The sequence below is a fragment of the Lissotriton vulgaris genome, chromosome 2_1 (genome assembly GCF_964263255.1).
Source record: "Lissotriton vulgaris chromosome 2_1, aLisVul1.2, whole genome shotgun sequence".
Taxonomy (NCBI): domain Eukaryota; kingdom Metazoa; phylum Chordata; class Amphibia; order Caudata; family Salamandridae; genus Lissotriton; species Lissotriton vulgaris.
The window spans coordinates 276,166,944-276,193,375 of NC_141687.1; the positions used below are offsets into that span (position 1 = coordinate 276,166,944).

Here is a 26,432-nt window from a genome sequence, read left to right on the forward strand (position 1 = left end):
TCTTTAAAGAGCTAAAGAAAATAAGTGTAAGGCGGGCTCCCCTGATGACGCCTGCTCTCTGCATATTTACAGGATGATGGTCCACCATTTTAACCCTTACCTTAATAAAATCTGGAATTTCTTTCTGTCGTCCAGTGTTTTCTCTGCGTTTGAAACAGGCGTCTTGTCTGCCGGTTCTTAAAATGCCTAATGCAGACCCTGGTGTCTTGAGTAATTCTAAATCCATATCACTTCTCCCGGCACTTCCAAAAGTTTGGCGAAATTGGTGAACAAACACGTCTACCTTTGTGGAAACTAATGCCATTCTCCACTATTCTCAACCGGGCTTCTTAGTGGGCTATTGCATGGAGACAGCCCTCTCGGAAGTGGCTGAGTTTGTTAGGGAGAATCTAAATAATAGCACACCTGTCATGGTGTTGTTTCTTAACCTGTTGGCTGCATTTGACACAATGTTCCATTCCACCTGTTGAACATACTCTGTCATCTACGTATTCAGTGCAAACGCATTCGTGGCTCAAATCCTTCCTGGAGGGCAGATCCCAAAATATGTACCTACACCCTTTGTATTCAGCATCTAAACCACTGGTTTGTGGAGTACCACAGGGTTCAGCCCTGATCATGCTTCTGTTCAACCTCTACGTCGCCCCGTGGCTGATCTGATCGAAACCTTGGGTGTAAAAGTAGTATTGTACGCAGACGACACCCAATTGCTATTTTCTTTTTTAAATGACTCAGAGGCACTCTTTAACAACTCGAAGAGTGCCTTAAAGGAGTCATGGCTTCGATGGAGTCTAATTTTCTGTAATTAATTTCCAATAAAACAGAAGATTTGGTTTTCAGTCGAGGGCCGCCGCCATCCACCCTCTGGTGGCCTGATCAATGTAATCTTCTGTTTGACGCAGCTGCATGCTTAACAAATGCTGATTGATTGATTGAATGCCAGAGTAGTGGTCTGCCATGTACCAACAATGGCTATAGTAATACATTTTGCCAGTGCAAGAGGGACACCAGGGTTGGTCCCTCTCATTGTAGGTAATGTCTTATTCATTGGTGTTGACCATCATGATTCCACAACCAATTTGCCCTAGCCTTTACAGGTTGGAAGACACAACTGGATCTTAATCCATTCCTCCAGTTTCTACTAGGAACTAGTGTGCACCGCCTAGAGTGCACAGTTACTACTCGAGCCAGCTACCTTGGAGAGTTATGTGTAGTAACCAGGTTATCCAGTTGGAGGGCAGTAGTACTTGAGACTCTGGAATAGCAGTAGTTGACAACAGAACCTGTCACACAAACTGCCTGAAAGCCACTGACTGCCCCACAGCACAGGAAGGAATGCCCCACAGATTGTAAGCATTGTGTGGGTATTTACAGTTATGACGTGCGTTTTACAGAGGGTTACTCAGTTCAGGAATGGCTTTCGTGTCATGAACACATATGTTTCACGTTACTGAATTTCCTCATAACTCCTTCGTGATTCTAAAAGGCTGATAGGGCAGGATGGTTGTTTCATCTTGTCAATATGCCATAAATATCCTGCCCTATGAGCCTCTTACAATGGCACATGATGCGGCTGGTGTAAGCAGTTCCCTGGGCTCTGGAAAATATGATGTTCTTGCACAAACCATCTATGCCTTTTTTTAACATCTTATTTATTTAAATGGATTCAAAGGTTTGTATTCATATTTTGATTGGTTTGTGTATCAGTCTGACATTTTAAGGCATGGGCAAAGGGGGAAATTGCCCAGGGCCCCTGCCTTCCCTGGGAGAGGGACATTTCTCTCCATCACACGTGTGTCTAGTTCCCTATCTCAGCCATTACCGTTCAAATCAATGTATTTGGCATCACTGGACTTGATTTAGAAAAAAATGAATGATAAAATACAAAGTTGTTCCATAGAGGTGGACCGAATATACACCTTGCCCAGGGCCCCAAACATCCTTATGGTGACACAGCTCAGGACTGGGTAGAGGCTTTAAGTCAGCATCTCAATGCAGACGTCATTAAGGCCAGCCCACCACCTGAACGTGAGACGTGCAGCAGCCAAACTAAAAGCAGCCGTTGACACTAACAATAGAGGCCTGGTGTTTGGCTGTGGCTTCACTTCCTTCAGCTACTAACAATGAAGGTTGAATTTGTATTTAGGAGAAGGACCTACAGCGGTGGACAACAAGTGCACTCTTTTGGTGATGGACGCAGCTATTTCTCACTCCTTCTTTTAAGAGGTACATTCCAAAGCAGTGAAACACAAAACTCCCAACTTCATTGCTAGAAAAAGCAAGTGTTCTACTTCAGCGCAGGTGCTTGTGTTATTTAGTGTTTGTATAGTGCTCGTCTTTCATTGGTGTTGCGTTGCCGCACTATCGTCTTGTTCAGGAGTGACTATCCTCTGGATACTGTGTGTGTGTTTGGAAAAGTTAATGAGTTGAAGGTAAGAACAGCTGGTACTCAAACACCTGTCAATTTCAGGAGTAAATACTGACTCAGATCCAGTGCTTAATTTGAGCCGGTGGTCTCCAGTGCTCAGCACTGGCACTTAATTGTCAACACCAGCACTTATGGGAGCCTGTCACATGATGGCGCTGTTTGGGTAATTTGGAGATGAGGACAACAACAGTTGTACATTAAAACCACTAATGCATGCAGCCCGAGCCGTTCTTATAGCTTTGGAGGCTTGAAATAGTGTGAATTGTCACACTTGTAGGAGTGTGATAATTAATAGTTGTGTTATTACTGGCACTGGCTGCACTGGCGAGGAGTTGTGTGGGGCAAGCTACAGTGGCCTTCTGATGAGATTACTGCCACCTCTTATTTTTACAAATTAAGCACTGCTCAGGTCGCCCTAATGTATGAAGCTCAGATCACTGAGATTTACTCGGCCTTTTAATACCCATAAAAGGTTTACTGAGGAGTAAGATACCCCAGTCAGACACCAACACATGTAAGATTCCAAGGTACCTGTGAATAGCTCAGGCCTCAAATACCCCTAATAAGTACACAGAAGAGGAGTAAGATACCCAGTTAATTCCATCAAGGTATCAAATGATGATGTGACTGAGGATTGCACAGGTGACAAAACCACTGTCCTGTCTACTAAGATAAGTATTGCCGAGTCAGTTGAGAATTATCAGCGCCTCAATTTCATTGAAGCATATATTTAGGATGGCGGGGTGGGCAACATGCGGATGGCATATAGGTAATATATTTTTTTTTAAGGCTCTTAGATTGCAGACTAGCCACACCACGGCCTGCTCACTCAGGTGTCTTCATTCCTGGAAGCTCCGGATTAGGAATCTGCACTCTCCAATTCTGGCACGTCTCTCAGCATGAAAGACATGTCATGATTGGAGGTAGTTGCCTCTCACACCACTCCTAAGAGCACTGGAGGCCCGCACTTTCTCTAACCTATCTGTCTGACACAGCTAGGTTAGAGAAGTAGAAAATGCTCATGGCTGGCTGGTAGTCGCAAGATGACAGGCCAATGAGACGTGCGCACTTTAAACATAAGTACACATCTCCCTGCTGCCAGTGGGCAGCACTGCCCTGCCCCATCCTGACACTAGGTTTAGGATGGGTTACTTCAAAATAAAATGGTAATAAATAACCTTTCTTACCATTTACTTTTTAGCTGCTACGGGGCGTTTTTTTAGGGGGCAACACTCTTCGCTTTCACGGAGGAGATGCTCCTGCAAGGTAGCCCGGTTAGGTCCTTCTAGAGACCAGATACCAAGCTTGCCGAGAGTTGTTCAGCCCTCAAATACGTCTGCCATGTCCAATGAGCAGTAAGACGTCCCGGACAAATTATTTAAGCTTTTCGTATACTTTCAGAATAACTGAAGAGTAATATACCCAGGCGTTGTCCACCCACATTGGAGATAATGATTTAGCTGAGAAATTACTAAAGTCCCAAACAACACTTTTACTATACTTTGATCTCCGCAGTTAATGATGTGTATTTGGTGTGCTGGTTGAGGGCTTACCCATAAGTGATGCTAGACAATGCAACCCTGACCTAAACAGTTCCTGCCTTGTCATGACTCAAACAGGTGCTGCCGTGCCAGTGTCCACCATTCGCAGTGGATGCTCTTGAGCCCTGGGGAAAAGGGATTTTTTGATGATCTCAGCCAGTGAAATTCCCCAGGCTTCTACTATAGTATTACAATGATCTGCCAGAAGTGCAAAGCAGGTGGCTACTTGATAGGCACTGCTACACACATGACCAAGAAACAGTCCCCGGGAGGCCTGAGAGCCTACTCCACCGGCACTAAGGCTGCTTTCACTGCGCTAGCACATGGAGTGGCGTCCTTGACATCTTCCAGCTTGCAGCGTGGGTGTCAGTGCATAAGTTCATGAAACTCTACTGCCTCGTTAGCCAGGTCCAGCAGGAAGAACATTTCACCTGCTTAGTCCTGCAAGACTGCATGGTCTGAGTCCACTCCACAAACAAACTGTGGGGGAAGTATTGCTTTGTTATCTATTGTAAGATGAGGAATCTGTGGTTAGAAGTATCTATCAGAATAATAACTTACTGCCTGTAACTCTTTGTTTCTATTTATTTTTTTTTAAATATATTTTTATTGCAGGAATCAGTAAAGCGTTACATAATCGACCAGCATTATAAAACAAGCAAAATCAATAAGGCACAACCCTCCGTCTCCCCGCCATATTTCCCGTACACAGCCATTCAGCCCACAACCCTAGGGTCGGGCGGCGAAAGTCAATGGGGGTTCAGAAGGACGACAAAGCTGGTCCGGATAATCCACTGTCTGTCATCTGCTTTTCCAAACAAACCTATAAACCCAGAAAGAAAATCCCACCCTCAAAAGGCTAAAACCAAAGTAACCCCTACCCATCCCCGCCATCAGCGCACAGTAACTACCGCAGCAGGATCTGCTAAAGGACCCATGGGGAAAACAACAGAGCTGAAAAGTTCAATCATTTAACGGGACATGGGGCGAGCTGCATTCTCACTGTCAGAATCGCTGGGGGCGCAATAATCCCTAAGGGCCTGCACTAACGTTTCCCACTCCAGCGCTGCCTCCTGCGCCTTCTCATTTCGCTGCCTCCAAGCTAGCTGGTATCTCAGTGTGCTCTCCCCCGCCGCCCACTTCAAAAGTTCGCTGTGCCACCGGCCTCCCGTTGGACCAGCTCGTGCCTTCCAGTTCCTGGTCACCTCCCGCTTAGCAAGGAGCAGCCCTAAATCGATGAATTTGCTGGATATTTTGTTCTTGGGGGTATGAGGGAACCAGTGCAGGAGTCCCACCGCCGCGTCAAGCGATAAGGATCTCCCCGTCACCTCCTCCAGGGTCTTCCCCACTTCCACCCAATAGGATGATAATCCTGGGCAGGCCCACAGCATGTGGAGCAGGTCCGCTTCCTGGGCCGGGCACCTGGGGCAGTCCGCTGAATTCGTAGCAAAATATCGCCTGATTTTCACCGGGGTCAGATAAGCTCTATGTAGCACGTAGTAGTGGACCAATTGAAAGCGGGCGTGGCGTGTGCCCTTCCAGGCTCGCCGCACCAGCTGGGACCAGGTCGTCTCCGGGATCTCCTTGCCAATGTCCACCTCCCAACGGGTTCTCAGGGTAGTGAGGGGAGCCAGCCCCTCATTGAGCAGTCTGCCATAAAGGCAAGTGACCGCCTTCACCGTACCCGCAGACATCATCACGTATTGGCATACCGGAGATATAGGGGGTTCCTCCTGCCCATGTTTCCAATGCGCCTGAATCGCTCGGATAAGGGCCGAGTGCAACAAAAAGTCGCCGCGAGGAATCTCGAAGCGATCGATGAGCTCCTGAAAGGGCAAAAGCGCCCGGTCCTCGTATAGGTCACCTATCAGCTGTAAGCCTGCGTCCTCCCAGGTCGCCAACCGCGACCAATCGCCGCCATGGGGCAACGCCGTCAGCATTCCCAAAGGTATTTCGGGCGCATACGGTATTCTCATGTGGCCCCGGGCGTGAGCCCGGTTCCAACACAGGCGAACGGTCCGCTCCTCAAGCGACAAGTCCTGTAAGGCCAAGCGTTGTCGCAGCGCTATAAAGGAGAGAACATGCCTGGCTATACCCGTACCCCTTCTGTCTTCTGGGCCCCGGAATTCCTGGGCGATCTCCTGGGTGAGGGTCTGGAGCTGTGCCGCCAAATAATACTTCTCAAAATCCGGCACTGCAAGCCCACCCTCGTCCTTCGGCCTCATCAGGGTCTTAAGGGCCACCCGCCGGCGGCCCGAGCCCCAGAGGAATCCGACTACCATAGACCGTAATAGTCGAAATGTGGCCGGAGGGATCCATATTGGCAGCGTCCGGAAATAATATAACAACCGGGGAAGCGCCACCATTTTGAGCAAAGCGATCCGCCCTGCCACCGAGAGCGGTAGCGTGGCCCAGAAGTCCATGCTGCCCCGAAGTGCACGAGTGCCACGGGCAATGAGAGAGGTGTGGCTCACTGGTTAGAGGCGGCAGACCCGGAGGCTGAGAACGGCCCGGGACCAGGGTTCGATTCCCGACGCGGCAGGGTCGAGGACCAGGGTCAGCGGACTGATAATTCTCTCCTCGGTGCCCACTTTGGGCAGTGATCACACTCGGTAACTCTGGGCATTAAGCTTGCCTAATCTCTACAACGGCCCCCCACAGACGCCGGGGATGCCTGGCTTCACCTTGGAGATACCCAGCATGGGACCATCTCACAGGGAAAGCCAGGACGGGTTCCCCAGCGGTCCATCGCGCCAGGATACTCCGGTAGTAATTGAGCGCGCTACAAAACACCTTACATTTACATTTACATTTACATTTACATGTTCCCATCCAGGAGGTCAGATGGTTCATGATAGACGTACACCCCCAGGTATTTAAAGCAGTCAGGTTCCCATCTAATCTCCCTGCTGAGAGCAGGGCTAGTGGTGCCCCTGCGAACCGGGAATAGACCGGTCTTAGTCCAGTTTACCCGGAGGCCCGAGACCTCTCCAAACTCCGTAAGCGCCGTCGCAGCACCATGTAAGACAGCGAACGGGTCCTCGAGGAAGAGCAGCAGGTCGTCTGCGTACAGTGAAATGTGGTGCGGGCCCGACGAAGTCCTCAGGCCCGCATAATGGGCTCCCGACCGGAGGTGTAGTGCGAGTGGCTCCACCGCCAGTGCAAAGAGAAGCGGGGATAACGAACATCCCTGTCTCGTGCCCCTCTCCACCCGATATTGGGAGGAAATGAGCGGTCCCGCCCTAACCCTGGCCGATGCAGAGGCATATAGAACCTTGGTCCACCTGATGAAGCCCTCACCGAGACCGAACCTCCGCAGCACAGCACCAAGGTAGTCCCATTCCAGGCTGTCAAAAGCCTTCTCTAAGTCTACCGATAAGACAACCGGGCATGGGGCGTCCGCAAGCGGTTCCCCCAGTAAGCGGAACAACCGGCGAATGTTCATGGTCGTATTACGCCTGGGGATGAATCCAGCCTGGTCCTCATGTACCAGGGAGTTCATGTGCCCCAGCAACCTCGAGGCCAAGATGCTGCTCAGTATTTTATAGTCAACCGTCAGCATAGATAAGGGGCGGTAAGACCCCGGATCGGATGAATCCCATCCGGGCTTGAGGAGGGGAACCACCAAGGCTTCGCACATCGAGCCCGGGAGCCGCCCAAGCCTCTTCGCCTCTCTGTAGACAATCACTAACCTAGGGGCTAGGAGATCAGCATAGGCTGCATAGAACTCCACCGGAAGGCCGTCCAGGCCCGGGGTCTTGTTCCTCGCCATCTTTTTAATGGCACTACGGATCTCTCCCAGTTCTATGTCGGACCCCAGGACTTTCGCCACGTCCTGTTCCACTGTTCGGAGCTCCAGGGGCTGTAGATAATTATCAAGCAAGTCAGGGTCACGGGTAGAGCGACTGCGGTATAAACTTTCGTAGTATTGCCGGTAGCAACTCAGAATCTCAGGCTGAGTGCACACCACCGTCCCGTCTGCCCTGCGCATGGACGTCGTCAGTGAGGACTGGCGCGTAGGATTGGCTAGCCATGCCAGCAGCGCGCTCGACCTATCCCCCTCTGCGATGGACCGAACCGTATAGGCCTTATAGTCGAAGCAGCGGAGGCGTTCGACCTCCGCCGCCACCGCCTCCTTCGCCTCCGCTGCTCGTGTCTGCAATTCAGGGCGCCCAGGACGGCGGAGTTCCAGCTCACGGAGCTTCCGGTCCGCTGCATCTAGGTCGGCGAGGATAATTCGTCTCATGCCGACTTTCTTGGAAATACAGTATCCCCTCACCACCACCTTAAAGGCGTCCCACTCTAGTGCTCTCGAGCTCGCGGTGCCACCGTTGGACGCAAAGTACTCCGAGATCTTATCGCCTAGGTCCGCTTTGAAAACGCTGTCCTCAAGGATCTCGGGCCGTAACTTCCAGGTGGGCACTGCAGGCACCCCGGGGAACCAGCGGAGGTCCAGCAGGAGGGGGTTATGATCTGATATGGTCCTGGTCAGATATTCAGACCGGACCGCTGCCGAAACTAGTTCTGGCGAGCCAAGGAACCCGTCCAGTCTAACATGTAGCTCATGGAGGCTTGAGAAGTAGGAATAGTCCCTAGTTGTGGGGTGCTGCGCCCTCCAGATATCCGTTAAACCCCAATGAGTCTGCCAGTCCCTACGTCCTTTAGCCACGCGGCGAACCGGAGAATCAGGTAGGGGTGGATGCGATCGGTCAGTGTCTACATCCACTACCGAGTTGAAATCTCCACCGAGCAGGAGGGGCCCGGAGAAGAAGTGGGCCAGCGAGCCCGATAACCTGGAGAGGAAGGCAGTCTGATCCACATTAGGAGCGTACACACAGCAAACGTTTAGGTCTCTCCCTCCCAAGGTGCCCGAAATGGCCACATATCGCCCCTCTGGATCTATCACTGTGTTCGTGACCTGGAAGGGAACCCCAGCTCTGACCCAAATCAGCGCCCCCCTGGCATACGCGGAGTACGAAGTGCAAAAGACCTGCCCCCTCCATCTACGCCGTAGCGCCGCCCCTTCCGCCTTGTTCAGATGTGTTTCCTGCAGCAGCGCCATTTGTACTCCCCTACGCACTAAATAAGCGTGGACTTTGTGCCGCCTAGACATGGTATGAAGCCCCCGCACGTTCCAAGTAACACATTTCAGATTAGCAGCATTAGCCATTGTCCCAGATCGTTCTCGCAAAGTCTCCCCATCTGGGTCCCAACAAAGAAAGGACATCAATCACCTCAGCACTGATGGCGGCCATTTTCCCCAACCAAAACTTAACAACCCTAGTATTAACCAAACTCCCATCCGCCCTCCCCAGAACAGGACCCAAATAGCACCATCTAGTTCCCATCCAAACCATACCCTCCATAAACCCACTATCCCCTACTAATCCTGCGGTCGCCACCGTAGGAAGGCCTTAAGGGCCAGGTGCGGGCCGGGCGGAGGCAGTGGGCCCTCGATGCTCAGGCCACCAGGACTAAGATAAGCCCGAAACAGTACCAAACATATTCGGGGCAAAAACCAGGCCCCCCCTCCCCCTACCCCCGAGAATCAGCATCAAGTGTCGGCACCCCCCTCCCCCGTGCCGGGCCCCCTCCCAAAAGGAAACAGCTCACCCCGTTACCCCTGTCCATCTAGAAGGTCCTCCACCGATTTCGGTGTGATCACCGGCACATGGACGCTATCAGTCACCGATTCCTCGGAGTCCGTTGGCACCCCCTCGTCACCAGGGTCCGCTTCCTCCTCGATGGCATCGTCTCGTGAGCCAGACAGCGTAGACAACACCTCCAGCACTCCCCTTCGCTCCGTCGATGTCTCCGCTGTCGAGGGTCCGCCTGAACGGCCACGGCGACTCCGAATTCGTTTGGATCGCCGTCTCTGCTCCGGCTCCGTCGTCTGCTGTGATGAGGAGCCAAAGCCATCCTTCCCTGCTCTGTAGAGTTCGAGCCAGTTGCAGACGTCCTCCGGGGTATCAAAGAATTGAGTCTTGTCATCGACAATTATGCGGAGCTTCGCAGGAAATAGGAGCGAGTACTGAATGCCCTCGCTCCTGAGCTCTCGCTTGACCGCCAGGAAGGAAAACCGTCTACGTTGAGTTTCGTAGGTGTAATCCGGGAAGATGTTCACCTGGCTGTTCGCCACTTTGAACGGCCCATTATGTCTGGCGGCGTTGAGGATGAGGTCCCTGTCCCGAAAGTGCAACAACCGTGCCACCACCGGTCGCGGGGTCCGACCCTGTTGTGGTGGCCTCGCTGGGACTCTATGGGCACGCTCCAGGGTATAGAAGGAGGATAGACCCTCTGGGGCCACCGTGTCTCGGAGCCAGGCCTCCAAGTATGCCACCATGTCGCCATCCTCAATCTTTTCCGGCAGGCCCACCACCCGAATGTTATTCCTCCTGTTACGGCCTTCCGCATCCTCCGCTCTCTGCTCCAGAACCGTAATCCGGGACAGGGCATCCTTCATGGTCGCAGCCAGGGTTCGCTGCGCCGGCTCCAAAGTTTTCACCGAGCTCTCCACTTCCTTGACCCTGTCCGAGAGTTTGCCGTGATCCGCTCTAAGGAGGCCTAGGCTTGTCGCTACCTGGGCAATGTCCTGCTGGAGGGCCGAGCGCGTGGTCGCAATCGCCTCCAAGACGCGGTCAAATTGCTGCTGCATTGGTGCACCACCAGAACTCTCCGGGTCCCCACGTTCCTCTTTGTCCTGGGACTCTGAGTCTGAGGCGGCTGGGGTAGCCCCCTTGGCTCCTCTAGGTTTCCCCATGTCGCCGGGAGCACACCGTGCTGGTCCAGGAGTGAGCTTCTCCGAGTGTAAGCGCCGGCCGAGACTCTCCCGGTTATTGGGACTCAGGTCGAGTGCCGGAACCCCCCGTCTCCAAGGCCTGTTGGACCTCCTCAGCTTCGGCTCGTGCCACCACCACGTCGTCTGAGGGCACCGTGGAGGAGGCGGAGACAATCGTCGCCAGGTCGGGCAGGCCCGTGCGGCCAAGTGAGTCCCGGAGGAAGGATCACCGACTCCTCCGGATGATCTGCGGCGCCAAAGGGTAGCGCCTCCCATGGAAATGGTCCGGCCAGAAAAAAGTGGCCCAGTGCAGTGTAGGGAGTGGGGCCACCGTCGGGACCTCCAGGCGCTCACGTGCAGGAGCCACTGTAACGGGGGCAACTGCCCGTCCGAGTGCGTTCCTCGTTGATAGAGTTCGATCTGACCGATGTCCGGGTCCTCACATCTCCGTGAGACGGCAGGGCAGGGGGTGCGCCGCTGCTAGTGGGGTTCCATCCGTCTAGTGGATCCGGCCAAGGGGACAATGAAGTCCGGGCGCCATGTTGGGTCGCTCTCAGCAGTACCACAAACTCCGATTTTCCGCCGGGTCACCACTCGTTCGGACTCCGCCAGGGGCCCCGGCAGGTCTCCGTCGGGCCGATCAACAGATTGCTGGGGTCGGGGTGCCCCGCAGCCTCCGATTTACAGGATAATCACGGGCTCAGTCCCGGAGCCGAGCTCTCAGGCGACCATCGCCATCGGCGCCCAAGCCACCAACTCTTTGTTTCTAGTGGCTAATCTATCTAACCGTTGATTCCTCACTGCCCTTCTACGTCCCCGTCCTGTGAAGTGACCTCTTTTTAACATCTAAATAGGTCCTAAGTTAGTATTCCATTGGATCAATGGGGTTAACCCAATTAATCACAGGACCTGGGTAACAATTGGTATATAGAAACAAAGTGGTCCTTGATATCACTCAAAACACAATTAATGTAAGTCTTATTGTTAACATAAACAGATTAGATCTGTGCCTGAGGAGATGCATAGTTTGCAGACGGCAATATTAATTGCAACTTAACCAACACATATTGATCAAAAGCCAGACGTAATTGATTTCACTTTTATATCACAAGTTTATTTACATAATCCTAAAATAAGTGATCAAGAAAAACTGCGAGATGCAGTAGACAGAAAAGGGGAAATTAAAGGGGTGCTCAAGTGAATTGAGAGGAAAATTAGTTCAAAGGGCAGAGTTAAAATGATTCAGTACAACTAAAAACCACAGTTTTTCAGTTGAACGGTTGTTCATTTTAACTCTGCCCTTTGAACTAATTTTCCTCTCAATTCACTTGAGCACCCCTTTAATTTCCCCTTTTCTGTCTACTGCATCTCGCAGTTTTTCTTGATCACTTATTTTAGGATTATGTAAATAAACTTGTGATATAAAAGTGAAATCAATTACGTCTGGCTTTTGATCAATATGTGTTGGGTTTGTTGCAATTAATATTGCCGTCTGCAAACTATACATCTCCTCAGGCACAGATCTAATCTGTTTATGTTAACAATAAGACTTACATTAATTGTGTTTTGAGTGATATCAAGGACCACTTTGTTTCTATATACTAAGTTAGTATTCAGCACATTTGTGTCAAAAATACCAATGTGCTGAATACTAATGTAGGTTAATTTGTGTTCATTTTCCGCATCTGAGGGTGGGAAAAGGGAAAAGACAAAAAACTGATATCATCATGCAGGGGTGATGCTTATATGCTGCTCTGCGGTGTCACTTCCATGGCTGTGTGGAGCCACAGTGCACCGCCTAGTGGCAGCTATGAGCACTGCTAAGGTAAAGTTTTCCAAGTCCAATTTGCCACCTGGGGAGTATTTTAAGGTGAGGAATCTGCAGTTAGCTAGAATATCCAAAAGAAAACATGTTATCAAAGGTAAGTAACTTGCTCCTTTGGACTCCACTACATTCGGAAAACCTATACTTTACTGTTAGCAAGACTCCTATTACTCGTACCCAGTTCCCAGGACGTCGGGCTTGTAAAGAGACATTAGATCTAGAAGCCTCACAAAGAAGAATCCCAGGTTTCATTGGTAGACCTTACCATGGAAAGAGTAGACTTTCGACAATGAGCCCTCTAAGATTGTTCAAATGTGCTGGAGAAAGTATTTCTGTTTACGGAGGCTTATACGGAGCACACGCCCAAATGCTCCAATAATAGCTACAAGTCCCAGATATGCACTTTAACGACCCAACATTAACATGAAGTGTACTGCAAAAACATTCCACATAATCTTCCTTTTGGTCTTCCCTTGAATATATGTATATGTTTCATTTATAGTCCGCGGCATTTATTTTGTGTTTTATTTCATGTGAGGAGGCTGAGTTGGACACCTAGAGTTACGTGCAATCTTTTCCATGCATCCTTGTATGTTTTATTGTCCGTGTTAATGGATCCTTGTATTTTTTAAATATTTTGCATTGTCAGTGTACTAAATCTTCCTTGACTGGTGAAGCCTGTAACTATAATACAAATAGAGACTGAAGTTGTGGCAGAATACTTGTAGTTCTTGGAGGCAGGAGCTTGCAGCATCCCAAGGTTTTCTGATCTGCTTGAGGTTCTAAATATTGTAGCAGGTATGCTATAAGAACTCACACTATGCTAACACAGGAAGTAGTAAGTAGGGTGGGGAACATCCAGAAGAACGAGGCCAGAGCCACGAGTTCCGGAAGCCCGCAAGCTGAACAACATCTTGCCTGAACATCTTTGCCGTAAGCATGCATGTGCGCGGTTAAGGCAAAGTCGGTTGGGTGTTTGGGACGGGCGAGGAGAGAGGAGTATCGGAAAGAGAACCGGACAGGTAAGAGGGGTTCGGAGTAGATTAAGGGGGTGAGGTGGTTTGGGGTCGTTTTTAGGGGGAGGGAGGAATCGGGCTTCGTTTTTAGGAGGTGGTGGTTTCGGGGTAGTTTTTAGGGGTTGGGGGTTCGGGGTAGTTTTTAGGGAGTGGGGGTTTGTGTCGTTTATAGGGGGCGGGGGGGTTGGTGTCATTTTTGGGGGATGTAGGGAGTTTGGGGTAGTTTTTAATGGGCAGGAAGGAATCGGGGTAGTTTTTAGGGGGTGTGGGTTCGGAGTAGTTTTTAGGGGAGCTTGAAGTTGTTTTTAGGGGGTTAATCAATCAATCATTTATTTGTATAGCATAACACCCACCCGTGAGGGTCTCAAGGTGCTGAGGGGGGGGGGGTGGGGAGGGTAGCAGCTACTGCTCGAACATCCAGGTCTTGAGATGTCTCCTGAAGGTCAGCAGGTCCTGGGTCTGACGCCGTGGGTGGGGAGGGTGTTCCATGTCTTGGCGACGAGGTGGGAAAAGGAGCTGCCGCCGGTGGTGGTTCTGTGTATGCGTGGGAAGGTTGCGAGGGCGAGGTCGGCATAGCGAAGCTGGCGATTCAGGGTGTGGAAGGTGAGACGCTTGTTGAGGTATGCTGGTCCGGCGTTGTGGAGTGCTTTGTGAGCGTGGGTGAGGAGCTTGAAGGTGATCCTCTTGTTGACTGGGAATCAGTGCAGGTCTTTCAGGTGGGCAGTGATGTGGGTGCGGCGGGGGATGCCGAGGACGAGGCGTGTGTAGGTGTTCTGTATGCGTTGTAGTCTTTTCTGGAGTTTGGCCGTGATTCCTACATAGAGGGCGTTGCCATAGTCCAGTCTGCTGCTGACAAGGGTGTGGGTTACTGTCCGTCTGGTTCTGGCAGGGATCCATCTTTAGATCTTGCAAAGCATGCGCAGGGTGTTGTAGCAGGAGGAGGAGATGGCGTTGACTTGTTGGAGAGCGATGAGTCCAGGATGAACCCCAAGTTCCATGCGTGGTCGGTGGGTGTCGGTGCGACTCCCTGAGCGGCTGGCCACCAGTAGTCGTTCCAGGCGTGGGGGAGGAGCCGAGGATGAGGACACCCATCTTGTCTGAGTTCAGTTTCAGGCGACTGTTATCCATCCAGTCGGCGACTGCCTTCAGTCCTTCATGGAGGTGGTTATGGCGGTGGCGGGGTCCATAGTAAGTGAGAGGATCAGCTGGTTGTCGTCGGCGTAGGAGACGATGTTGAGGTTGTGCGAGCGGACGATGTTGGCGAGTGGAGCCATGTAGACGTTGAAAAGGGTAGGGCTAAGGGATTATCCTTGGGGCACACCGCTGATGATCTTGGTGGCTTCTTAGCGGAATGAAGGGAGGCAGACCCTCTGGGTTCTGTTGGTGAGGAATGAGGTGGTCCAGTCCAGGGCTTTGTCGCGTATTCCTGCGTCGTGGAGGCGTGTGCGTAGGGTGTGGTGGCAGACGGTGTTGAAGGTGGCCGAGAGGTCCAGGAGGAAGAGGGCTGCGGTTTCGCCATGTCCAGCAGGGTCCTGATGTCATCGGTGGCAGCGATGAGGGCAGTTTTGGTGCTGTTTTTGCTGCGGAATCCTGATTGGGACGGGTCCAGGTTGTTGTTCTCCTTGAGGAAGTGGGTCTGTTGCCTGTTGACAATCTTTTCGATGACTTTCGCCGGGAGCAGAGAGATGGGCCGGAAATTCTTGATGTCTTTTGAGTCCGCTGGGGGTTTCTTGAGTAGTGTATTCATCTCGGCGTGCATCCAGCTTTCCGGGAATGGTGGCGGTCTCGATGGAGCTGTTGATGACCTTCCGGAGTTAGGGTGCGATGATGCTGTTAACTTTGTTGAAGATGAGGTGATGACAGGGGTCAGACGGTGAGCCTGAGTGGATGGTATACATGGTCTTCATGGTGACGTCGTCGTTGACATGAGTCCAGGACACCAAGAGGTTAGTGAGGCTGGGGGGTGGAGAATCTGCGGTGTTGGCGACTGTTGGTAGAGTCTGGTTGTTGAAGCTGTCGTGGATGTCCGCGATCTTGCGATGAAAGAAAGGTGGCTTGTGAGTCGCAGAGGTGTTGCGACGGCGGGTTGTCGTTGGAGCTGGGGTTGGAGAGTCCCTTCACAATGTTGAAGAGCTCTTTGCTGTTGTGTGCGTTGTTGTCGATGCATTCCTGGAAGGAGGTTCTTTTTGTAGCTCAAATGTGTTGGTGGTGCTTGCGGCTGGCGTCCTTGTGGACAGGGTGGTTGTCTGATGTCTGTTTGTGGCGCCACTTCTTCTCGAGTCTTCGGCACTTCAGCTTAGACTCCTGGAGGTCGGTGGTGAACCAGCTGTTCTTTCTATCTGTGCGTCTGTTTGAGGGTTTTTTGATTGGGGCGAGAGTGTTGGCACAGTCGTCGATCCATTGCTTGAGGTTGGGCCCAGCTGTGTCGGTGTCGGTGGTGGTGGTTGGAGGTTCTCAGGCGAGGGTGGTGATGAGCTGGTCTTTGGTGATCTTGCTACAGCTGCGGTGGACAATCCATTGCGGTTGGTGGTGCTTGGTGGTGGGTTTCTTGAATGCGAAGTGGACGCAGTGGTGGTCGTTCCAGTGGAGTTCGGTGGTGTGGCTGAAGGTGATGTGTTTGCTGGTGGAGAGGATAGGGTGGAACGTGTGTCCGGTGGTGTGGGCGGGGGTCGTGATGAGCTGTTTGAGTCCAAGGTTGTCGAGCAGGGCGATGGAGTTGCTGTCGTCGGCTTTCTCGAGGTGGAAATTCAGGTCTCCAAGGAGGATATAGTCTGTAGACACAAGGGCGTGTGTACTAATAATGTTGTAGATGGCGTTGATGAACTGTGGCCGGGGCCCGAGGGGTCTATAGACGAGTGTACCTCTGAGGGTGGTGATGGGGTCGATGTGGATCTGGAAGTGGAGATGTTCAGCTGTGTTGGAGGTGTCTGCTCTGCTGGTTGAGATTCTGAGGGTATTCCTGTAGACAATGGCGATTCCTCCTCCAGGTCTGTTTTTGCTGTCCCTTCTGGTGAGCTTGTAGCCATCTGGGATGGCGATGGCAATGTCAGGTGCAGAGGAGGATTTCAAACAGGCCTCTGTTAGGAAGGCGACTTCCCGGGAGGCTGAGTCGAGTAGGTCTCAGAGTTCGATGGCGTGCTTGTGGATGGAGCGGGTGTTGAGTAAAAGGCCACTGAGGTGGTTGCATCCTGCCCTGACGGGTGGTGCGGGACGTGGAGCTATACGGCGGCTGGTGAAGTTGCAGTTTAGTTTCGGCAGGAGAAGGGTCTGTGGGAGAGGTTCAAGTTGGCCTGGACGCAGCTTGAAGATCGTCCGGAGTTGAGTCCGTGGAGGAAGGGGGCGCCATAGTGTCATTGTGGCTCTTGCGGGGGCAGGTGTTCTGGCACTGGGCATGGTCCAGGCGCAGACGGGCCTGCCTTAGGCGGCCTGTGGCGCGCGACCGCGCAGCCGCTACTATTAAATAGGGGAGGGGCAGGACTGGAGGTGGGGAGGCAGGAGCGGGGCTGCGACGGTGGGCGTGGCTGCGGGGCTGTAGCGGCTGGAAAAGGCTGCTTGGGAACGGTTTCAGGACCAGTAAGCATAATGTCCTGTGCCCAGAGTGCGAAAAAGAAAATAATAAAAGTGAAACCAGGAGAATAAAATTAAAATGAAAACAGGAGAATAAAATTAAGTGAAAAGCCAGGAGACGAGTCTCCTAGCAGAGGAGCAGACCAGGAGGCGCCGTGTGCGTCGCGGCTGCGGCGCTCTGCCGGTCGCAAACCTGGATGTGAAGGGCTTCTGGCACAGAGGCAGGGGGTTCTATGAGCAGAGCTGCTGGGGAGAATGCTTGCCTAGACCAGAGGTCTAGATGTCACACCCAGAAAAGATCTGGGTAGTTTTTAAGGGAGAGATTCGGGGTAGTCTTTAGGAGTAGCCGGTTCTGGGTAGTTTTTAGGGGGTGGGGGAGTTTGGGGTAGTTTTTAGGGAGTGTGGGGGGTTGGGGGCGTTTTTAGGGAGTGTGCTGTGTTCTTGTAGTTTTTAGGAGCATGGTTGGTGTATTTAGCGCTTGATGAGAGGGAGGGGGTGGTAAGCTTAGCCACAGATAGCTGTTTTCCATGCATACCTTTACCGGAAAAATGTGTGGAAAGGAATGCGTGGTAAAGCAATTTGTGGTTAAGATGTGGTCATTGTAGAGACCGCATTGTTAAGGTAGTCAGTCGTTATATAGGAACTTGTTGTTCCGACTTACAACCAAGTAGGGCATTCCTTGTCTAGCTTCTCAGGGTTAGCATGCTGCACACAGTCCCCTATTAATAGTATGGTAAATGAATAACATGCTTCTCAACACCAAGGCTAACTGCACTTAACAATGTTCACACTATAACATGCTAGACAGCGGGTAAGCCAAATATCCAGGCTACACTTAAACACTTTGGCAAGACCTCTTACTAGACCCATTAAACCTCATACTCCGTCTTCCTAACACTTCTTAAAATGTACACCTATATACACAACTGATGTTTAGAGTACACAAACCAAACCAGCTAATTGTAAAATCATTGCGGGAGGTGCCAAACCGCACGAGTGCTGCATAGTCATTCTCATGTCAGAATGCATGCTGTATAAAAATGTAGCATAGCATCCCATTGCTGGCTCCCAGATCAGGCAACAGAGGAGTCCAAGCACCAGGACTAGCACTGTATACTACCATTAACCGATCATCATTTTTGGTGTAATGCGCTACTGTGGATCGGAATGTCTCCCTGGAGACATTTAGTTTATTTAAAAGCAGATGTTCCAAAATTGAAATAACCAGGCATCTACGACATGACCGGACAGGGCTCCTTAACAAGTTATTTTGCACTTGAGTCCCTGTGAAGAAATGGTCTGGTCTTTTAGGGACAATGTGCCTAAACCCACCCCCACCCCTGCCCCTCCCAGAAAGTATTCACAGATGAGCAGGGAGATGGCGAGCATCTCGCATTTGTTTACCTCGTAGCGGCCAGGCAGGGAGTGAAACACATTCTACAACCCTGATAAATCAGCACTTCTCGGGACTTCCGACCAGGCCCGAGGACCTGCACTCTTCACCCCACAGCGAGCCATCTCTTATCTGCCGCTGGGCCCTTGTGGGGCATGGGATAGTCCTCTGGAATCAGGACAAGCTCGAAGACACTGCAGATCGCCTGTGTTTTTTTTATTATTTTTTGCCGCTAAAAGGTCTGGAAAGCAATTATGGTTGAAGAGAAGTAACCTTGTAAGGAGTTCAGCGGGCTAATGATGTTTGATTGGAGACTAACCCTGTTCCCCTGGCCAGTGCCGGCTCCACCGTGAGTGAAAGCTCTGACGTGAGACACTTAACCGAAGCCAGCTGTGCACAAGGGCAGATGAAAGCACCAAATCAGACAGGATAAGTACAGTATTAGTGTGGGATACGCCACTCATTGCTGATTTAAATTACTGCTTCCCCCTTGCATGTGAGAGGGAAGATGTGAAGTTAAATAAAGAGGTGGGTACCTGATAATTCCAGACCAAATAAAAACAATCCCACTTGACCTCTTCCTGAAGGTCACGTTTTAACATTCCTTAGAAGAGACACGGTGTCTTCATTTTTTTTCTTCTCCTTTTCCTCCGAACGCTATCTGCTTGTAGCATGATCATTTGGGATGAAAATGCAGCTTTATAGTGCACCTCTTCATGCTTTTGCTATCGGAAGACTCTCCAGGACAGATGGTTTTCTTCATTTAGCTATGTTGAGTAGCGCTAATTGCAACCCCGTTGCTGCTTCTGGGCTCTTTCAATTAATACAGGCAAACTGACCTGCAAGGAGACTAGAGCGGGAGTCTTTGTGCATGGACTGAGTATGCCCTTTGTAAATTGCAGGTTTGTGGGTTTTGAGGAAGATGTCTTTTTTCCTGCCAACTGCTCCTAGTGTATTTCAGACTTATGTAGTTAGTGATTTCATCAATCTCGGCTGTATCATAGTGGTTGCTTTAACATAAATGTAGATGAGGAGGAGTGCTGTTGAAAAGCATCTAATTGTTGTCCATGGTGCTACATCTGAACTTTGTCTTAGGTATCAAGACCGGCACAACTTTACGTTTACCAATGTGACTGATACCTTCTTGAGCGTAGGTGTTGCTAGTCATTAGGGCAAAAAAGAGTGCAGAGGGGTACCCTATGTTCTGGCATTAACAGACACAGGTTTTTTGAATGTCTGCAGCTTTTCCTGTACATCTGATCGCTTGCTTGCATACTCAGGTCGCGTTGCTCTAGGGTGCGCTACCCAAAACGCTGAAGAACATTCCTCTTTGTTTTGTTCTCTTGCACGTTTAGGGCAGGCTGGTGGTCTGTGTGGCATTACAGACTTCATACTGGTGGCTAGCGAGTGGCCTTTTTTTGTTGTGTTTTCCATCCTCTAGAATGTCTTGTGGATATCGCATAAGACCTCGAATTTTCCCTTTACCTGATTCTATATACGGTGTACGGCTTTCAAGGCTGTGGAATTCTTGTGCTTTTTTAGGCTCAGGCACATTCTTACTGCCTTGGTTGGCCTGCTTTGTGGGCTCCAAGGTTACAACATAGGTAGGCTTCACTGTATAATGTTGTAGCACTCCAACCTTCACAGGATCAGTGGTCTTGCTGATTTGTATCCGGATGCTGGTGTTCATTGGCGATACTTTCCAGTCATCATGTGCTGTTAGAGGTTTGTATCCCCAATGACTACATTGGTTTCATGTACATAGCACAGCAAGTTTATCGAACGCAACTTAAAATCTAGATTTTACATTGACAATGGAGAGGGCATAACATAGTTACAACCAAAACCCCTCTCGCATTCCTGAATCCTCTCAGATCAGTACGATCCACAACCATGCTAATGAGGGCCGAGTTCTTGACCTCTGTGGACTAATACCCTGAACATGATAGACCCAAGATGCCAGTATGTCCACTGTCCATTCGAAGCAGCCCTCATTTAGGTAGATAGTTGTTGAAACATAAATTGTTTCGCTATGGACCAGCAATGGGCGAGCCATCCAAACTCGGCCAAGCTGCTTTTGCCGTTTTCACTTTTACAGAGCTGTGATAGGACAATCTACATCAGAGCAGAGCCAAAATTCAGTGCCTCATCTTACTTTTACTTCTTTTTAAAATATTATATAGTACAAAATAAAGAGGGTGAATTTGCCTATAATCATAGTACCTGGATGGGACGAAGGAATGTAGAATGGTCTTTACCTGGCATAGTATCTGGTCTCTGTTTTATTGGCTCACCTTTTTAACAGAGATGGCCATTGCGTTTTCAGTAGCATGATAACGTTCCTGCCGTGTTTTTCTTGTCCACTGGGCAAAATAAATTGTTAGCCACATATGAAATTTCTGCATCAGCATAAATAACCCTGTGGTCGCCTTGTACAAATCCCTGTATTTTCTGGAAACAAGTTTTATGATTCTTTGCACTGTTGGAAAACGATTGTAGCAGGTGGGAAAATGAGCAGGATAGGTGGGCATGTCGTGCCATCTCTTCTACCGGTATCTGGGTGTATGTTGCAATAGTGCATGCAAAATAATCAATTTACAAGTACACTGATTTTTTAATTAGCATTTCAAGTATCTCATTTTGACAAGAGACTGTCAGGTAGCCGGTACATCTTGCTCTCACTTTTTTCTTGTGGTTTCGAATGAAAGGGATTTTGTCATCTCACTCTTCTCCTTTTTTCCCTTCTCCTCTCAGTACAACTACCTCCTGCCTCCAAGAGAACAGTAATAAACACAAATTTCCATTGTCACTGCTGTTATGAAACCGCTCTTGCACCAGAGTCAAAGTATTAAAATGGGTGTAGCGGTTTTTAGATATTCTTTTCGCTTTAAGTCTTTTTAACATACTCTTGCACCCAATATTTTAGAATCTCTCTTTGTTTAGTAAAGGGTGGGAGTCTGTGTGATTTTATACAGTATAAGGAGATCTGTTTATGTTTCTGCCCGGTGAGGGTTCTTTATCTGCTTCTGGCACATGATTTTGGGTAGCTGTCCTACTTATTTGCAGACACCCTGATTTTGAATAGCTTTGCGTCAGACATCCACCATGCTACTCTGGAGGAACGGAAAGGTGGCTGCACTTCTCTAATACCTCATGGTAGGGTTTCTCAAGGGCTTGAATAGACTTTGCAAGCTGATCTACCACATTCTGACATCTCGTTGTAAGATGGTGGTGATGACCAACCAGCAGAATTATTTATGAAGTGTTTTTAGAAATGCAATATATTGGCAAGAAATGGCATGTGTTAAACTCACGTTTATGGTTACATTTGCCTAGGATTCTGCCTTAAACTTCAGTTGGTCTCACTTTAGTGTACCTTGGCCCACTCGTGTAGAATCCATGCCCTGTATGCATCTCTCAGAATAGTGTGTAACCTTTGGATTTCATTATTGTAAACATTAACTGAGGCAGATATTGTCACCGTGTACTCTACTTCGAGATATTGCCACTGTAACTTAGAGCATTGTGGTAATTGAGTGGTGTTTCTATTACTAGCCCCTATGCTGTCACTGACTACTATTTTTTATTAAAAATTCCGCAATATGTGTACTGCTTTAGTATTTATTTTTTGTTGTAATGAGCTGCAAGTGCCAAAGGTTCAGCTTCTTGACGTAGTAGTAACCAAGAAGGAAAATGAAAAAGAAGAAGCAGGCTTGCCCAATAGTTTGGGGAAAGCATAGCGACTTGAGAGATCTGCAGTCCGCTAAAGAACTGACATCAGAAATCATGGATACAGCAGGAGGAGCAACAGCTTTAGAGAGGTCGGCAACAGGAGTAAAGGGAAGGGGGATAGGAGGCAGGCTAGAATGATGAAGGATGAACTAGAGATAAGGAAGATGAAGAGTGGAGTTCAAGGAGTTCCAGAGGTGCAGGAAAGTAATCTTCAGACACGAACATAGCAAACAAGTTAGATGTAGAGCGAGAATCATTTTAGGCTTCGCCTAACGCAGGATAGGCTCTTGGTCAATCTGGAGTCTTCATGGAGATGTGAAATGGAAGTTATGTTTGCTGGTTAAGTAGAATTCAGTTTAGGCTTCATATAAACCTAGAGAGGTGGTTGGTCAGTCTGAGGTGTTCGGGGAGATAGTTTTGCTCCTGCTGCTGTCAGTAATATGCCTCCAGATGTGGATCCACACCATTTCAGGATGATCAGATTGCAGTCGTGGTGGAGTGAAAAAAGGAAGTATGTTAGTGTAATTTGAAGAGATTAGAAAGGTAGTTGAAGGCTTTTGTTTTAGCTGCTTTCAGATTATGCATAGGACTTTTAATTGAATCTGGTGCTCTATTGTAAGCCAAGCGAGTTGGAAACTGAACGAGGATACATGGTTGTTCTTTCTCAGTCCAAAGAGGTTGTTATGTTTTTTACCAGCTTGAGTTTCTGGATTTCTTTGCTTGGCATGTTTGGGCAAACATATATGCAGTGCTGAAGGGTAGTAATTACAGTTGCTTACGTTAGGATTTTGTAGTATATTGCAGTTAGTAGAGGGCAGATTTTCGATAGTGTTTCAGCGGATCGTGGATGCTTTGATGGTGGCATGGATCTATGTTTTAAGGTAATTAGTATAAGAAGAGTAGGGAGGGAAGGGAGTTTGCTTAGTAGCAGCAAGGGTGCAACAAGAGATTTTCTTTATTATAGTATCCTCGAAACAAATTGGTTGCTACAAATATATTGTATATGGGTCATCTTTATGTCACTTGTGCTTGGATGCGACCATGTTGTACTCTCATTGCTTAAATACCTGCTTGCACATGTATCATGGTAATGATTGTATTGACTTGTTTTGAAATAATGAAAATATATATTTAAAAAACAAAACAGTAGTAGAAGAGATTTCAAACCTCTGCAGGGGTTGAAGTGTGTGCTAATTTGGTAGGTCAGGTTAGGAGACTGTATAGATCTCAGTCTATAATATTTTTAATAAGTATGTCAGTTTTGTCACTGGTTAGGCAGAGGCTGATGATATTCACCAGTGTATTTAATTGCCAAATGTCAGTCCAGAAGTGTGGTTTGTTTGAGATGGTACTCCGGTCAGTCAAGAACTGGGTGCCATCTCTTTTATCAAATGGGCTTGGGATACCTTGCAGACGTTGAAGAGGGGAGAGCCAATGACGGTCCTCGGGAAACTACACAGTAGGTTCAGAGTGGAGGTTTCCGAGGTGTTGTCATAAATTTTGATTTGCTTTCTCCTTCATTAAAGGCAGGGTTTGGGACATTCCCAGGTTTTCCCTGAGATACTGAACTAGGTGTGAAGGCATTTTATGAGCCTCTTCTGCTCCACAGTACCGAAGGCTGCTGAGAGATCTAAAAGAATCAGCATGGATGAGTGACGCTGATTCTTTATTTCAAGCAATTTCTTTTTGATGTCCAGGATGGTAGGTTTTGTACCTCCAGAGATGAGATGACCTGACTGAACATCGGATGGTATGTTCCATGTAGCATTGGGTTTGCTCAGTTACTTTTGCTTCGAGGATCTTTGCTAAGAATGAAAGCGTTGAGATGGATGTGTTTTTGATAGAATGGAATGGACGTATCTAGGTGTACTGCTTGCATTTTAAGTAGCAACGGTGTTGACAGTAATCCTGCAAGATTGCTCAGTGACTTAGGCTCAGCCCTGACATGTCCTCAGACTTGCAGGTCACAAGTTCAAATCCCAGCAAAGACAACTCTGCATTCCATCTGTCCAGGTTTGAAAACTGATTACCAATCAATTTAGTAATGATAACACAATATTTCCAGTCTTGCAAATCATCCTACTTTCTCTCGAAAAGAGGCCAGCACTCCAACAGGGTTGTTTAAAGTGCAATGTGCGCTTGAAGCAATCCTATTGGTGTTCTGAGAAAGTCAGAGGATTAGAGACAATGTTACCATAAGGCTCGCAGACCTCTTAGACAGCAAGCACCATCTTTCTTTTGGTGCATGCCGATATTCCGTATAGGGCTATTTACATACATTTTTTGAAATTTCCAAACGGATGTATAAAGCACTTTTAATTATTATTATCTGTAATTAATATTAACATGATTATCATCATCATCATCATCATCATATTGATCTGTCACTTATAATGTCTCACCATTCGAGTCCATGTAACCTAATAAAGAAGAATATTTTTTTCTCAAATGTTTGATGATTTGCTACACTGCATTACACACCACCAGCATTAGGAGAAAACTGTAAAAAAAAAAAGCGTATCTTCTCAAGTGCTATGTCTATATTAACACACTAAATCAAGTTCTCATGAAGAAATATTAACCAGGAACTATTATTTCTTTTCTTTTGTTTTATCAGAACTTCAGCGAGAAGGAAGTATCGAGACCCTAAGTAACAGCTCTGGATCTACCAGCGGGAGCATTCCACGCAATTTTGATGGCTACAGATCACCCCTTCCAACTAATGAAAGCCAGCCCCTCAGTCTTTTCCCTTTAGGATTCCCATAAGGAAGTCTGCCTGCAGTTTAAGGAAGATATCTGTCAAGCTCTGGACAAAAGTGGCTAATACTGGTGTGAATGTATCAGTCTGTTTGCTTCCGCAGTCCTTTCACTGTGGCTCATGGCTACTTATCATTACAAAATGTTCACGTCGGTGTCACAAATCCACAAAATGTTGACCTCTAATAGAACACAGAGTGGATCGCAATTGGATGTGTGGGCTGCATATCAATATACCCCTTTACTCAGTTCATTAGCATCAGAAATATTCATGTTTTTGTACTATTAAACATAGACCAAAGCGGACCATTGGACACAGATTGGTAGTTCTTCTTCATTTCCACCTGTTGTTTATTTTCTGCCCTGCTCTGTCTGCACATCAGCCCTTCCCACTTTTTTGTAAGTGGGCCTCATTCATGCCCCAAGACTTGATCCTCACCTATCTCCCAGCATTTCTGGAATTCCATGCTCCCACCACTCTCTCTACAAAGTAGAACTTAAAAAAATGTCAAACTATTTGCATTTGTATCCATCTGTTTACAATCTGTTTGAGACAGGAACTGCTATTTGTGAACCCTTGACTGTTTACCATCGCAGCCTGCACTTCTTAACTGAGGCCTTTGCACCCCAGGCGACGAGACTGCCTTAGCAGTCACATTTTAAAGTCATTTTAACATTTCCTTCACTTCCCGGAGCCGTGAACACTGAAGGAAATATGTGGACAGACTTCTTTCTTGATAAAATAAGGCTGTAAATTGGTGTCTGCAAAACTGAGCAATGAGGCAGCAAAACTGGAGGATGGATACAAGGTCAGACTGAAGGCAGGCTTCTGGTTTTAGGTCACTGCCAATTTATCTTAATTTGCGGCCTGCACTTTGCAGCCCAGCTCTGCTATTTCTGTCCTGCAAAAGGCATGGAGAGCAGCACGTTTTATTTCACTTTTAGCTTCTGGAAAACGGTGACCCTAATTGTGTATTTTTATTGTAACAAATAACATCAACAGTTATTTTCAAGAAATCATGAAGGCGCAGATAAGTCACATTTTATACAGAGAACAAACCTAAACGTGGGTGTTTTTCTAAAACTGCAATCCCTCTCCATTGGCTAAACTGACTCTCCTTTGTTCTAGAGCTGAGCAAGTTTTGTTTCTGGTGTATATTAAATGATAATACTGTGTTTGTGCGCATTTATGATTTTCATCTCTGCCCATTAGAAGAGTCACAGTGGGATAAAACTGAGGGGGCGCAGCCTTCACACATGGTGTTCAGGACATAGAAGCCCACGGGTCACGTCTGTCTGGCAGGATGGGCTTCACAGCAGGGTTCAAACCCGGGTCAGTTCAAAGAGTGCAACTCCAAGGCCGGGGAAGACACACAGGAGGGATTGTGCTGTCAC

The 26,432-nt window shown here is 48.6% G+C and overlaps 1 protein-coding gene across 2 annotated transcripts in view; it reads left to right on the top strand.

Annotated features, from left to right (window-relative positions):
- The window catches only part of BCAS3 (BCAS3 microtubule associated cell migration factor), a 3,998,327-nt gene extending 3,972,114 nt beyond the window's left edge, over positions 1-26,213 (top strand). For both annotated transcript variants that reach the window (XM_086954924.1, XM_086954923.1), the window contains one exon: positions 24,898-26,213. In XM_086954924.1, the coding sequence (XP_086811050.1) occupies positions 24,898-24,934 (37 nt within the window). In that variant the 3' untranslated portion in view covers positions 24,935-26,213. The remainder of the gene's footprint in view (positions 1-24,897) is intronic.
- Positions 26,214-26,432: the final 219 nt, after the last annotated feature.